This window comes from Phoca vitulina, unplaced genomic scaffold, assembly GCF_004348235.1.
Source record: "Phoca vitulina isolate PV1807 unplaced genomic scaffold, GSC_HSeal_1.0 scaffold16, whole genome shotgun sequence".
NCBI lineage: Eukaryota > Metazoa > Chordata > Mammalia > Carnivora > Phocidae > Phoca > Phoca vitulina.
Window position 1 is genome coordinate 6,793,300 of NW_022589719.1, and position 15,365 is coordinate 6,808,664.

Sequence of the window (15,365 nt, forward strand, 5' to 3'; positions counted from 1 at the left end):
TTCCCGCCGAGCAGGGAGCCCCATGCAGGGCTCGATCCCAGGACCCTGGGATCATGACCTGAGCCGAAGGCAGACGCTTAACGACTGAGCCACCCAGGCGCCCCTCAGGAACTCACTCTTAAAATGAAATTATGCTACTGTTGAATCTCAGATCTGTACCTCTGAAACAAATAATGCAATATATGTTAAGAAAGAAAAAAAGAAGAAGAAGAATGTAGCAGGAGGGGAAGAATGAAGGGGGGGAAATCGGAGGGGGAGAAGAACCATGAGAGACGATGGACTCTGAAAAACAAACTGAGGGTTCTAGAGGGGAGGGGGTTGGGAGGATGGGTTAGCCTGGTGATGGGTATTGAGGAGGGCACGTTCTGCATGGAGCACTGGGTGTTATGCACAAACAATGAATCATGGAACACTAAATCTAAAACTAATGATGTAATGTATGGGGATTAACATAACAATAAAAAATTTTTAAAAAAATGAAATTATGCTAGCAACTTTCAATGCAATATTTTCCAACTTCTCAATAAGCCAGAAAAATAAGGAAGCTCACAACAACACTAAAAACCAAGTTTGATCAATCAAAACATTTTGGAATTCTAAAATTATTCTCATTATCTTTAAAGAGGATAGACTGGACTGCAAAAAACAATGTTTGCCCTGATTCTGAACTGCTTCATGAATAAGGAGAACTCTGCCTACCTGAAAAAAATAACAAAAGACATGTTTTCTGTCCACTACAGACTTCCCTTCTGCTGGGCCAACAGTTATATGTTAAATGAAACTCTAGGCAGTCATCTCTCAATCCAGAGGTTCTACTTTTTTGTGCTGACCAGAGAATTGATTCATTCCTCCTCTCCCCCAAACATTATACTTCCACCAGATCACAATCAATAGAAACCATCGAGGCAGGAAATTTAGGGGAAATTGGTGGCAGTTCCATAGAGACCTGGAGTGTATGGCACCTCAAACAAAGCAGTAAATGTGGGAAGGAGAGAAAGTTCCAGAGTTGCAGCAAATGCTATGGATTTTCCAAGTGTTACATCAGCTCAGAGGATCAGACAATAAACCATAGGCATAAAAGAAATTTCTACTGTCATCCAACATATTTCTGAATATCTTTTAGAAATTGAGAATTGTACTGGAAGTAATGCCCATTCACCTGCTATTAGCTTTAATCCATTGTGCAAGATAGTGAGTAGAATCAAGGCAATTCACCTACCTAGTTAACAAACATGTGATCAGCATTGATCTCTCCTTGTTCAAGCGTAAGTAGAAAAAAAGAGAAATGCAGGATCCATGCAGAATATCACCAAAGGAATGAATATATTAACCTAAAATCTGAAATACACAGTATACTTTCTAGAAATAATTTACCTTAGGAAGCAGAAAAAAACGTATTTAGAAACTGTTTAGCAATTTTAATATGATGCAAAAACACATAGACTCAATGAAACAAACAACTTCAGGTCAAGAGAAAGCAAGTGAGGTGAAAAATGGCAAGATAGGGTGCAACACCAATAAATTTAGATGAAAATGGGTCCAAGTGAGCTAAGAAAGGACTATAAAGAAATTAAAAATGGTAATTGACCAAGCACTTCCACTCCTAAGTATTTACCAAATAGAAATGAAAATATGTTCACAAAAAGACTTGTACAAGAGAATTCATAGCTCCTTTATTCATTATAAACTCAAATGAAACACCCTAGGTCCATCAACAGAATTAGAAGTTTAAAAAACTGTGGTATATCCATACACTGTCATACTATTCAGAAATAAAAAGGGATGAACTACTGATATACAAAACAACATGGATAAATCTCATAAACAAAAACATGCTGAGTGAAAGGAGTCTTAGAAAAAAAAAACAGCGTGTACTGTGTGATTCCATGTATATGACATTCTAGGAGAGGTAAAACTAATCTATGGTGGAAAATATCAGAATAGTACTTGTCCCGTGCTGGGGGGGGTGGCAGAAGGATTAACTGTAATAAGCGAGAACTCTGCAAGGTAATGATGATTTTTATCTTTAGTGGTTGAGTTACACAGGTATATGCATTTGTCAAAACTCAGCAAATGTATACTTACCATTTGTCTATTTTATTGTAGGTAGATTTTACATAAAAAGTTTTAAACAAGTATTCAATTCTAGTTAATAATGTGTATGCTAAAATAATTAGGGGGAAATACACTAATATCTGCAATTTACTTTTAAATGTATCAAATATATGATATATTAATGGATGGATAGGGAGCTGGATGGATATATGAAAAAGCAAGATTAGGACAATATTAATGGAGAATCTAAGGGGTATATATATATATATATATATATATATACATATATGAGAATTTATGGCAAACGTCTTTAAATTTTGCTGTAGGATTGAATTTATATAATAAAATGTAAGGAACAAAATACAATCGCAGGATTAAAATCATGATTGTTAAGAAATTTACTTTGTGAAGAACTCAAAGTAACATCAAGAGTAAACTTGAGTTCTTGAAGTGTGCAGAGAAAAAGAAAAAAGTTATGAAAGTAAGAGAAAAAGTAAAGCATATGGAGAACTAACAACCCAAATTAGAAGAATATTTAAGAATAAGGAGGTGATAAAACTCAGTATTTTCAGGCGCTCACTAAAAGAAAACCAATTAGAATTTTGAGAACCAACAAGGGTTGGGTAAATGGCCAGATATGTGCTCTCTACAAAACAAAACAGAGAAACTATAGGTTTTCCACTTTGATAATAAATGCTTTAGAAGATACTATGGAGAAAGCATCCCATTCATAATACCATAGAAAGGAGAAGAAAGAAAAAGGAAAAGTAGAAGAAGGGGGAGGAGGAAAAGCTGAAGGAGGAAGATGTGAGTGTAATTAACATCTAGGATAGAAAACATGATACTACTAAATAGAAAAATGCTATTGCTAGACAGAAAGCTTACAAAGATGTCAATTCTTCCCCCAAACATTTTAGATTTAATACAATCCCATTGGGATGGAGGTGCAGCTAGATGACATACAATAAAGTATTTTAAAGTCAATCTAAAGCATAAATAAACATGTATAACCCAAAGTTTGTTTTTGCAGGAAAAAAGTAAAGAGCAACAATAGAAAAAAAATTTAATTTTAAACTAAAAGAAAAGTGACAGAATTTGCTCTAGCAGATATTTTAAATAAAACACTATAAAGCTATAATATACAACAAGATGGTATTTGTCCTGCAATTGGTAATTCAATTTAATGAAAATAGTATATAAGATCCTTAAATCCTTACAGATGAAAGAATCTTATATTGTATATTATCATCACTGAAATATTAACAACCAGTGAAGATTATCGGATTAATGATGCTTAGAAAATTGGCTGACATAGGTAAAAAAAACAATTTAGATCCTCTTCATAAATCATAAGTCAAATGATTTGAATACATTTAATATTAAATGTGAAATATAAAATCATTTACAATCTAGAAAAAATAAGGAAATCTATAAATGGGTTTTGAATGGGAAGAAATTTGTAAGCATAAAGAAATAGATAAAATAGTAAAAGAAATGATACACATATTTGATCAAATATGTAATTATAATTTCTGTACATCAAAAATGTATTTTAAAAAATCTGGGGGACATTCTGCAATATACAAAGGTCACATTTCCTTTATACATGAAGAGATTTTACAGGCAAAATTTCTAATATCTCATCGACAAACAGAAAGCATAGATTTTCACAAAAAATACAAGTGGTTATTCATCATCTGAAAAATGTTCAAAATTCACTATAAATCAAAAAATGTAAATTAAAGCAAAATGTGATGTTATTTTGCCCATGAATTTGGCCAATTTTTAAAAATACTAATGTCAAGTGCACAGAGAAATATGTCACTACTCACTGCTGCCACACATAAATATTATTAATTGGACCACGCTGGAAATATTTTTCATAATATATATCCAGAACTGTCAGTGAATTTGTATTATTTGATCTGGTAATTTTCTTTTTTTTTTTTCTTTAAAGATTTTATTTATTTATTTATTTGAGAGAGCGAGAATGAGAGAGAGAGAGAGCACATGAGAGGGGGAAGGGTCAGAGGGAGAAGCAGACTCCCTGCTGAGCAGGGAGCCCAATATGGGACTCGATCCCGGGACTCCAGGACCATGACCTGAGCTAAAGGCAGTCGCTTAACCGACTGAGCCACCCAGGCGCCCCGATCTGGTAATTTTCTGTTGGGGGTTTTTACTAAGGAAAAAAATTATGGATGCCATCAAAGATTAATGTATATGGGTATCATCACAATGTTACAAAAAATGAAAAAAGATTCTAAAAAGTAACAATATAAAAATAAAAAAGTAAGCCATTTTGTAGACTATCGAGCAAATATTCAAAAACCATGTTTTCAAATAATGCATAAATGACACAGGAAAATGCTTGCTACACTATCCTAGGAAAAAGAACCAACCAGAACAAAATTAGGCATAATTTTGTTTAAAAAGTACATATATTTTCTCCAATTACCTACATTTTTTTTAATAAGTGAATAAACATATAATTTGTTTATACTGAAAAAGAAGTAAACTCTGTAAAACTATAATTCAATATGATAAGTGCTACAGTGAGCATAAACATAATATGCAACTGTGTGATTAAGCAAGGAGCAATTATTCCTTGAAGTGAGGTTACCAGGAGTTTGGTAATAAAAAATTCTTTAGAAAAGAATTTGGCATAATGTATAAACTTGTCAAACCCCCAAGTTGTACACCTGAAGCTAATGTAACACTGTGTGTCAACTATACTAAAAATAAATACATAAATAAGTAAATAAACAAATAAATAAAAATTATAAAAAAGAAAAAGAAATCATTTGACTTTATTAGACAAAGTGACTGGCCATAGTGAGCAGAACATCTTCCCATGTAGAGGGATGAATATGGTCAAAGCAAGACATATGCAAGAGATGTTGAAGTGATGAATCTAGAGTGTGGGGTGAGTACAGAAGAGTGTCGAATAGAAGGTTGGTGAAAGGTAAGCTAGCTGGTAATTCTTCCCTGTTACCCTCCTGATATCTTTGGAAGTGTGAATCCTTATGCGAAATTCCTCATACACTCGGTGTGCATTTGTGCCTGTGAGTCCTGAGTAGCACGTACCATATTCACATTTCATGACATGGAGTAGAAGATGCAGTGGCTCTACCTACATAAGCCTTTACTGATCCAGGTGCTCAGCTTGTCGGAGAGATGGGGAAAACAGCTCTTGACAAAGTCCTCAAAGGTCACCGTTGCTAAGGCATTGATGCTGGCAGCCACGGTGCTACAGGGAGAGAGAAGCGAGAACATAGTCCAGGCTAAACAAAGCTGACCAGCCTGCCCCATCAGTCAGGGCAAACAGACAAGGCAGGGCTCTAGAAACAAAAAACAGATGCAGACATATGTCCTTCTTCTGGGACTTCAGGTGGGCTACATGGCCTGCCTACTCACTCTTCAAAGCTGCCTTTGTGCTTTGTGCTCTTTGATTTCTTCAAACTCTAGTGAAGAAGCTTGATGTTCATGCTCTAATACCTACCAATGCCCCTGAACAAGACATTAAATGAATTAGCAGGCAGTAAAAAGTTGTGTGTGTATGTGTGTGTGTATTTAGGTTGGACTTGAAGCAGTGACTATCCTAATCCAGGAATCAGTACAGTTTGCCACTCATTAGTCATTCATTCATTCATTCATTCCTCCATTCATACCATTTATGCATCTCTTCATTCTAGGTACTAGGCATACAATGGTGAACCAGAAAAACATAGACCTTATACTCTGCAACACAGACATTCAACAACCAATTACACAATTGATCCCAGTTGTTAGGAAGGAAAATAAGGTGCTACGAAAATATGCCTTGCAGGATCCTAAGCTGATTTGAAGTTAGGGGATTCTTCCCTTGGGAAATGATGATTAAGATAGACACTGAAAGGACCGATGCAAATTGGGAAAAAAGAGGTTCTAGAGCAAAGGGAAAATTACATTTAAATGCCTCTAGCTGGAAAGCTTATTGCGTTCAACAACCTGAAGCCCCCAGGGTGGTAAGAATGCAATCAGTAAGGGAGAACGGAGCAAAAGATAGGATGGAAAATGGGCAAAGACTAAAACTACATAAAGATTTGATATTCTCTCTGACTTTTCAACCAGAGTCCAGTCTTATGGCCCAAAAACTCACTTTGATGACAGAGAACCTGGACGTTGAGGTTTTCTTTTCAGAATAGCATGAAAGCTTATTTAATTCCTCATACAGACCAGGAATATTTTAGCTAGTAGAATAGATAACAGTGTTAAATTCATGTTATGCAAAATCACAACCACAAACAAAAGTTCTGGAAAAGAAACCAGCTGATGAACAAAATCTGGCCATCTGTAAATTTTCCACTGATACTCAGTAGCTAATTGTTTTATTATCCTCCAGTGCTCATCTGAAGACAAGCTAGAGCTGTGCCAACAGCATGGGAGAAAATTCAAACTTTTTCTTTTTTCTGAAATGCAGGATAATGGTACCATTAATTTTAGCTGTAGCTTACTTTAGTTGGAATAGTTCCAGGTCCATCACATGCAAAATTAAAAGTTCCTTTCCTAAGAGGCAGATACAGCAAGTAGAAATTTCCTAAAACCCATTTCTAGGGAATTGAAACTGTAAGTACTTTGAGATACATTCCCTTTTTCCTGAGAATCAATGCATGGTGCGTGTTTCTTGCCAGACTCCCCTTCTATCTGCAGCTCCATGAAAGTCAAATAAGGAAAGTAGGTGTCCAAATAAAAAGAGTCCACATTCCCAACAGTTTTGTCTCAAAATACATCATCTGAAAGTCTCAAATATTAGGATTGACTCTCAAATCCTTTGAGAGAGAGGAAGCAAAACGCTGAATTTGGCCCATATAGAACCTCTGCTGCGTTGCCTTTTTAATCAGGTATATTATCCATATGCCAATTTCTCAGATTCTAAAGCTTCTTTAAGATGGTAGAAATCTTTCTTTTTAATTTTTCTATCCCTCAACCACTATCTATTTATTGTATCCCTATTCCTGTCTTTTCCTTTCTCAACTCAACATCTGACTTAAGGCTGTAGCAGAAGAAATCTCTCTATAGCACGTAGTGTCCACTGTGTCCCTCTCTTAGAAGTTTTGGACTTGAGACCATAAGAGCCATCCATTCTCTTATGGGGGAATTATCTGTTGACAACTACATGTTCTTTAATCTGGAGAGACTCAGCCTTAGAATAAGAGAAAAAGATGCATAAGTAAAGCTCTATAGAGAGGGACAAAATAAAAGCTAGAGTGCCACCCTTCTTTGTGACTGATCTCTGGTGCTCATTTTTTCTGTCCCAAGTTTCCCTGAGATCTTAATCTCAACACCACGGAATAATAACACTTTGTGTTACTGAAGCAAAATCCTAAAAAGAATATTAGCAAAAATAATTCAGTAGTAAACTAAATCAGAATTACACCAGAAGCAAGTTCAAGTCATTATATGAATTCAAGGATATTGCTAATTTGGATATATGTCAACATATCAATATGCCAAAAGTTAAAAAAACACTTCAAAAATGCCAAAAATTTAATAAAATTCAATATCTCCAATAAAAACTTTCCTAAAAGTAGAATAAGTATATGCGTTTTGTTCTTTTTTACGATTTATTAACTTAAATGAATATTCTTTTTTTTAAGATTTATTTATTTTAGAGAGAGAGAGTGGGAGCACAAGCAGGAGGGGCAGGAGAGAGAGAGAGAGAATCTCAAGCAGACTCTGTACTAAGTGCACAGCCCAACACAGGGCTCCATCTCAGGACCCTTAGATCACGACCTGAGCCGAAACCAAGAGTGGGACCCTTAACTGACTGAGCCACCCTGGCGCCCCTTAAATAAGTATTCTTAAATGTAAATAATATCTTTCAAATTAAAACTTGATATCACATTTAATGGTAAAATCTAAGAGCCATTTACTCTTTTTCTCCTCACAAAATCATGCCCTACCACAAAATCATGCCTTACCACTTCTACTGCAGACCCATCAGGAAGAGAGGGACTAGACCTTACATAGACTTGACCTTGTACTTGGATACTACTCTATCCCAGCCAGAGGGAAAGCACCTCTTTCCCCCCAGCAACCACTCAGCCAATGAAAAGCCACCATGCTTTGAACTCCCGGTTTACTCCAATTGGTCTTTTAGTTCATAACAGCCTTCCCAACTTACTCCTTTTCTCCTCAAAAAGACAGACCTCTCCTTTGTTCCTCACACTCACCTATGGTTTTGCCTCAACTTACTTGTCCCTTATTGCAATTCTCTTTTATTCTCCAATAAGCCCATTTTTTGCTGGTAAGATCATTGGTGGTTTTTATTTTTAAGGTTAACACTTCTAATGCCTTCCTATTGATCTTCAAATCCAAACTACTTCATAAACTTTCACAAGTTTCCATCTCATACAACAAAGGAGCACATACAAATGAAGCATTCATGAGGGCAGCCGACACACAGTAAGTACACAGTAAATAGTGGTGATTATGACCACCGTCACCCTTGTCACCTCACTGGCCTTGCCATCACCACTGTCATCAACCTCCACGTCGTCAGAGCGGAGAGTTGTCGATATACTAACCTCAGAGTTCCGCTAAAGGCACAAGCCACGAAGAGTCCAGGCAGTCCTGGCATCGTGGAAAATATCTCCATGACGAAGTATGGCATCAGCTGAAGGAGGTAAAACAAGATAGGATTAGTGGCCTTAGCAGCAGAGTCTGAAATGTGAAAACATCACTTTCTAGCAAAAGGAGGTGGGAAAAAAAGACAAAAAAATAAAATAATAGAGGAGTTTGCGAAGACTCAGGTTGTTACATGCTGGCAGTTGAGGTTATGATTAATCCGATTTCATGGACCTGAGGTCCAGCTCCAGCTGGAGGGGAGGTGGAGCGGTGGGCAGGGGCAGCTGATATTAGGGAAAAGGGTTGGATGGACTTTAGAAGGTTCAGGAACTTGTTTTATTTCTCCTATGTTTGCAATATATGCCATTTTCTTGCCTGTCTACCCTTAATGTTAGCAGTTAAATCCTAACAACAAATGCTTAAAACTCATCTTCAGGGAATCTAGGTATTATGGTTCTACCTTGTAGTCAGATTTGTGAGAGAGGAGCCCCCTGGGACAGAGGGGACAGTAGAACATAGAGCGGGGAGAGAGTGATGGTTCCTCTTGAACACATCCTCCATACACGGAGTTTTTGAAAGCACTTTTTAAAAAAATTTTGTTTTATTATGTTATGTTAATCACCATACATTACATCATTAGTTTCTGATGTAGTGTTCCATGAGTCATTGTTTGCATATAACACCCAGTGCTCCACGCAGAACATGCCCTCTTTAATACCCATCACCAGGCTGACCCATTCCCCCACCCCCCTCTCCTCTAGAACCCTCAGTTTGTTTCTCAGAGTCCACAGTCTCTCATGGTTCATCTCCCCCTCCGATTTCCCCCCTTCATTTTTTAATGTAGTATATTGAGGTGATGGTGTTTAAGCTATGATGAGAAGACATGAGCAGAAGCTTTATAGAATTAAAGGTAATTTTCTTCAATTTGAGAATAAAATGTCTTTAATCAACCTTGAGACATACAGAAAAAAAGAATTGAAAGTCCTCATTGACAACCAAGCCATGGGTTCAAGCCCAACTTCCACTCTCCCCAGCCTTGCCCTGACCCCTGGCCCCTGGCCTTATCTTCATGGACAAGGTGAGATACCTTTTTACATGTCACTCCACCATTTTAAAACCTGGTGTGTGGTGATACCACCCAAGAGGAGAAGAAAGAAATCAACTCTCTTAGGCTTAGGAAGTGGCTTGAGATCCAGGTGGAAAAAAAGGAAGAACCCATATTACTCATTCATGGCCAGAAACCATAATACTCATTATGAACTCATTCATCTCAGCCATTTCCCCACTGGTCCCAAGGGAACACATACCTGGTCTGGTGCTGAGATAATGCCAGAAGTCCAAGGGTCACAATCTTTGAAGTGGGAGTACATGATTAAGCCAGAGAAGACAGCACACACCAGAATGATCCAGAGACCCAACAAGTTAAAATACAAGGCTCTAGAAAAAAACACAAAGATCTACTGGTAGCCTCTACACCATATTACCATATGATAAAGACATCACCAAAAATCCATGGTAAAAATTTTGGGGGATTTTTGCTATAAAATAAAATTCCACAGTCTTCAAGAATCACTACACTTTATACTTTTGCAATTTTTTTGTTTGTTTGTTTGGGAACGTTACACTTTTAGACTGATGACAAAATTTGAATGAGGTAGATTTTGATGGCTTTTCTTTTGAAATCAGGAGTTTTTCTGCAAAATCTCAATGTGTGGTGGATGAAATTTCACATACCGATCACTCATATTATATAACTTACAGTGATTTTCCCCCCACTCAATTCATATAACTGTCAAAAAGTGAACTTACATTTTAACACCTTTTCTTCCAGAGGGATAATGAGATAAATGTAGAAGTAGACACATTTTGGAAATAATCACTTTGGAGACTGATTTAGATGAAATTTAAAGTTGAGGGTTTTTTTTTTTTAAAGATAATAGAAAGTATGCAAAACCTAAGGTCATTTTACCCATATTCTGGGGAGCAATTCTTTTTATTCGTACAACACAGAGATACACTTAATTCCAGTTTGAGTGCTTTGGCAGTCTCCTATGGTTATTTTGTATTCATTGTTGGTTTTTGAAAGTCAAAATATTACTAGTTTTGGGGGGTTTTTTTTAAAGATTTTATTTATTTACTTAGAGACAGTGCGGGCGGGAGGCAGAATAAAACGAAGGGAGAGAATCCCAAGCAGTCTCCACGCCCAGCACAGAGCTCAACACAGGGCTCATCTCAACAACCTTGACATCATGACCTGAGCTGAAATCAAGAGCCAGACGCTTAACCGACTGCACCACCCAGGCACCCCACTAGTTTTCTTAATCTCAAGGAAGACTTGAAAGTGGGCTGGAATTTTATAAACAACCTCATTCTGGAGAGTTTCAAAGGGCCAAGAGAGCAACAGTGGGAATTTTCTTGGATCAAGTCATTGTTCGAAGGGAATCAGATACATCCACATTTAAATGTAAGGACACACATTAATTTCAAAGCCTCCGAAAACCCATACTGTACACGTGTACCTAGCTTTCAGAAAACCCTTGAGCCAAACTACTCATTTATGAAGCAAATCTGGTTAAATTATTCTCTCGTTTGGAAGCTTCTATTTCACACTATTTACATTAGAAAAGGGACTTATCCTAGAAGTTACTTCCTTTAGAGTTTTCTAACAATGTTTCTTGTGGAGTTGTATTGGTTTGTTTTTGTTTAGAGGGGTTGATTTAAAGATAGCCTTTTGGGAATACGATTAATATATGAGGTGGTCAATACCTATTAACTGCATTGATTGTACTCTTGCTATCCTCCCTTCTGGGCAACTTTATTCAAACCTTTACTTAGGCCACCTCCTAGACAGCCCTCCTGACCATCTTTTTCTGAAACAGTGCGTCTCTGCTCTTTCTACTTCTTATACTGTTCTACATCTTTACAGCACTTATCATTATCTAAAAGCGTATAATATATTCATTTGCTTATTATTAGTTTCCCCCACTCAAACAAACACAGTGCTGTAGAATTGTGCGGGCACATAGCAGACATGAAATTATTTTTGGTAATAAATAATTGAATGAATGAATGGTAGAAATTCAGTACAATATGATTATACTCCTCATATCATTTATTTTTTTTAAAAGAACTTTGGGCCGTGAATCAGAAGACTTTATCCTCAACCATCTGATATTAGACAAGTCATGTGACATTCTGAGGCAGATATATCATCTGTAAAAAGAGTGTTAACACACCTGCTCTACTTCTATTATGGGACTAGTATGAGGAATGAATGAGTTACATTCTGTAAAAAGAGATGTAGGTTATATAGCCATACATTCATACATTACCCAAAACAATTTTAAGCTTTACCAGTCAACTATGGGAAATGAGAAACCAATGGCAAAATTGTACTGAATGTTAAAGTCCTTGTGTTGTGAATTTGTTTTTCATTAGAAATGGACTTTGATTCTTTATGGAATCTTGTAACTTAAGCCACTTCATTGATTCATTCAAAAAATATTTATCGGGCATCTCTATATACCAGCTCTTCTAGGTCCCGGGGTAAGGCAGTGAGCAACACAGAACCCACCCTCATGGAGGTTAAATTCTGGGATTAGAAACAGATCATCACTGAAATGAAATAAATGAATACAGTGATTTTAGATGTAAATGAGGAAAATAAACTAAGGCAGTAGGAATAGAACAAAAGTGACTTGTGTGGGTGTGCTCGTCTTAGCCAGGAGATGGGATGGAGATGGGAAGGGACCAGAGAACATGCCTCAGCCCCTATTACCCTCATGGCACCTTTTATGATCAGCAATCTTTAAAGATAAACTGGGGTCTAGAAACAAGAGGAGGTGAAGTCAGCTTCCAGGGAGCACATCTAAAATCACATGGTGGGTGATATTATTTCCAGGTGTGAGGAAGGTCAATAAAGCTTAACATCAATCAGTGATGCGAGTAATTCGTGAGTAAATAATCCACATTCCTGGCCATGAAATTATATGCATATATAATGAGTCGCTCCTGGTTTTAACCCATGGACACGTTCAGTATGAACGTTATGGATCTATTTTCACCTATGTATGTTTCAGGATGTATTTTCCCCAAGTAGCAGAGCTTTCCTTAAACTCTGATGGAATGTTTTAATGACACCAAGCTCTCAGATAATTGAACAGAAGTAGAGCATTTAATCAACATCCTGCACAGCCTCCTAGGTGAGAGCAAACTGGTAGCTGGCTCCGAGTGGCCTCCTGTTGCCCCCCATAGTGACCTTGAGGCTTCAGCTGGGTGACAAACGACACATCCCCACTGTAGGCTTCCTTCCACCTGCATGCACTTCAACTGGACTGGCCATTTTGACTGATTTCTCTTTCCTGAACTGTAGTAACTAAACCAATTTGGATTCTCTCAGGGAAGTCTTTCCTAAAGAGAATTTTTATTTTTCCATCTTTCCTTATTCTCACAAAATTCCTGTCATAGCTTTGGTCCTTCCACAGAAGTGGGGATGGGTGGAAGCAGGAGTTGCAATCCTAAATGCTTAGGAAAGTGTGTACATTTTTTTCTCCATGAATATCTCTCCTTTTCTGACAGTTTTCATACCCATTAAATACTCATGCAATAAATTCCAAACCCCAAGCAACTATTATGAATGTAATTGTATCAACTTTTGCTTGATTTAAACTAACTCGCTAAATGAGTCTTAAAGATACACAAACACAAGCATACACTCGGGAGTACACACTATTATTGTTGTAATGGGGGAAATTAGACATGTTCACAAGAAAAAATAATATAACACAAATACATAAGATTAAAAACAATCTAGATGTAGCAGAGAATTATTGTTTATTTCACCAAAAGATCCTTTTAGAGATACAGTCAACTCTATTTTAAAGCAGAATTTTAAATGAATTTTAATTTTATCTATTTATTTTTGTGAAGTAAGCTCTACACCCAATGTGGAACTTGAACTTGCAACCCCAAGATCAAGAGTTACGTGTTCTACCAACTGAGCCAGCCAAGTACGCCTAAATGAACTTTAATTTTAAAGGAATTGTGAGATCAAAGTCACACTTGATCTTAAATACATTTCCAGTAATTCAGCTATTTGATAAAGTGATGATCTTGTATGGAGGGTTTGTTAACATTATTTATTGTAATAGGATATGAATATGTTATCAGCAAATTAATGGAATACTAGATAATGCCTTCAATTCTTCCTTCTGTGAGTGTGTGAAATATATAAGAAATATAGTCTCTTTTGGAATTCAAGTTACAAAACAGTGAACCATGTCCCAGCAATGTTATCTTCTATTCAGCCTATGCATTGAAAGTATTTTAAAATCAGTTGGGGAAATATTCACAGTGGCTGTTTCTCACTCAAAGAAAAGTTAAGGACATTCCGACAAATCTGGGGATGCTGGAAATTTGGACAGAACAATGAGGATAAAATGTCCATTTTAGATGCATGTCTAGCTTATTTCTGCCAGGTCTGCAGAATAATACAGAACTTCCTTCAATCCCTGTTCTAGAGCATGGGATGCCTTGCAGGGCTTGGAAGAGGCTTCCCAAGCTGTGCCCCTGCTGGGGTCTGTCAGGGTGAGCACGCCTGGCAAGACTGGTGACTGCCGGCTCGGCAGGAGTTGGGTTGGCAAAAGCCCCTTTGTGACTTACCTCATTACCTTGGCTTTCCTTCTTTTAAACCTCTCCTTGGAAAATTTAAGGATATAGCCATCAAAGAAAAATAGAAGCTGAATTGATTGAGACCACAGGCTGAATCAAGTCACTCATAAGGGCTATCTCATCACAGAAACTCTGAGGAGGCAAAACATGCTATTTACCTCAGCATTGCCACCCAGGGCACCTAATTTCGCCTAGTGAGTTCTCAGTAAGTGCAGGCAGCAAATGGTGTAGAGGAGAGCAAAGGCAGAGAGACGGAAGTTCAAACCCACTTCCTTGCTGAGATGGGAGTAGTAATGCCTGCCTCAAAAAATTGCTGAGAGGGTTAAATAAAACTTTCCATTTTTCTCTGACACACACACACACACACACACACACACACACACAGAAGCATATAATAAGTATCCAATAAAGGCTAGAAAACTGAAATGTTTATTTATAACTTACAGTTTTGCATGTTTTTCTGTTTTGCAAGAGATGCATCGCTGTATGGTGGACTGATTAACTCCATAGATCCCGAGCCATGTAAAAGTTCCTCCCACCGAGATTGTCCAAAAAGTGTGCCGCCTGAGAGGATCTACATCAAAGCTATGAGGCAGAGAAAATTGAGTGAACAAAGATGTTCCTTTGATGCCCAAATATTATGTTAGTTAGCTGAGGTTATACAGCTAAATCTTTATAAAACACGAAAAACTAGTATCGGACGTACTCAAATATATTTAGTCGAGATCCATTTGTTGATTGCTCTATGACATTGTGTAATCCTCCAGCATGAGCTGATCCTTGAATGAGAACCGTTAAAAATCCCACAATCATGACAACCATCTGAAATGTATCTGTCCACACCACTGCTTTTAATCCTCCCTGAAATGGAGAGAATAGATGTGAGTTCTCAGAAAGGAAGGCTGCAAGTCCTCCAATTCTTTACAACCTCTCTGCTGATGCAATCTTTCTTTCCTTCCTTCCTTCCTTCCTTCCTTCCCTCCCTCCTTTCTTTCTTTCTTTCTTTCTTTCTTTCTTTCTTTCTTTCTTTCTTT

General features: G+C 37.2%; 1 protein-coding gene across 1 annotated transcript in view; it reads right to left on the minus strand.

Moving 5' to 3' along the window:
- The window catches only part of SLC5A12 (solute carrier family 5 member 12), a 45,381-nt gene that overhangs the window by 15,062 nt on the left and 14,954 nt on the right, over positions 1-15,365 (minus strand). Inside the window, exons 5-9 of the mRNA XM_032415103.1 lie at positions 15,038-15,192; positions 14,776-14,916; positions 9,969-10,098; positions 8,622-8,710; positions 5,190-5,302 (exon numbers count right to left, since the gene is read on the minus strand). Coding sequence (XP_032270994.1) covers positions 5,190-5,302; positions 8,622-8,710; positions 9,969-10,098; positions 14,776-14,916; positions 15,038-15,192 — 628 coding nt within the window. The remainder of the gene's footprint in view (positions 1-5,189; positions 5,303-8,621; positions 8,711-9,968; positions 10,099-14,775; positions 14,917-15,037; positions 15,193-15,365) is intronic.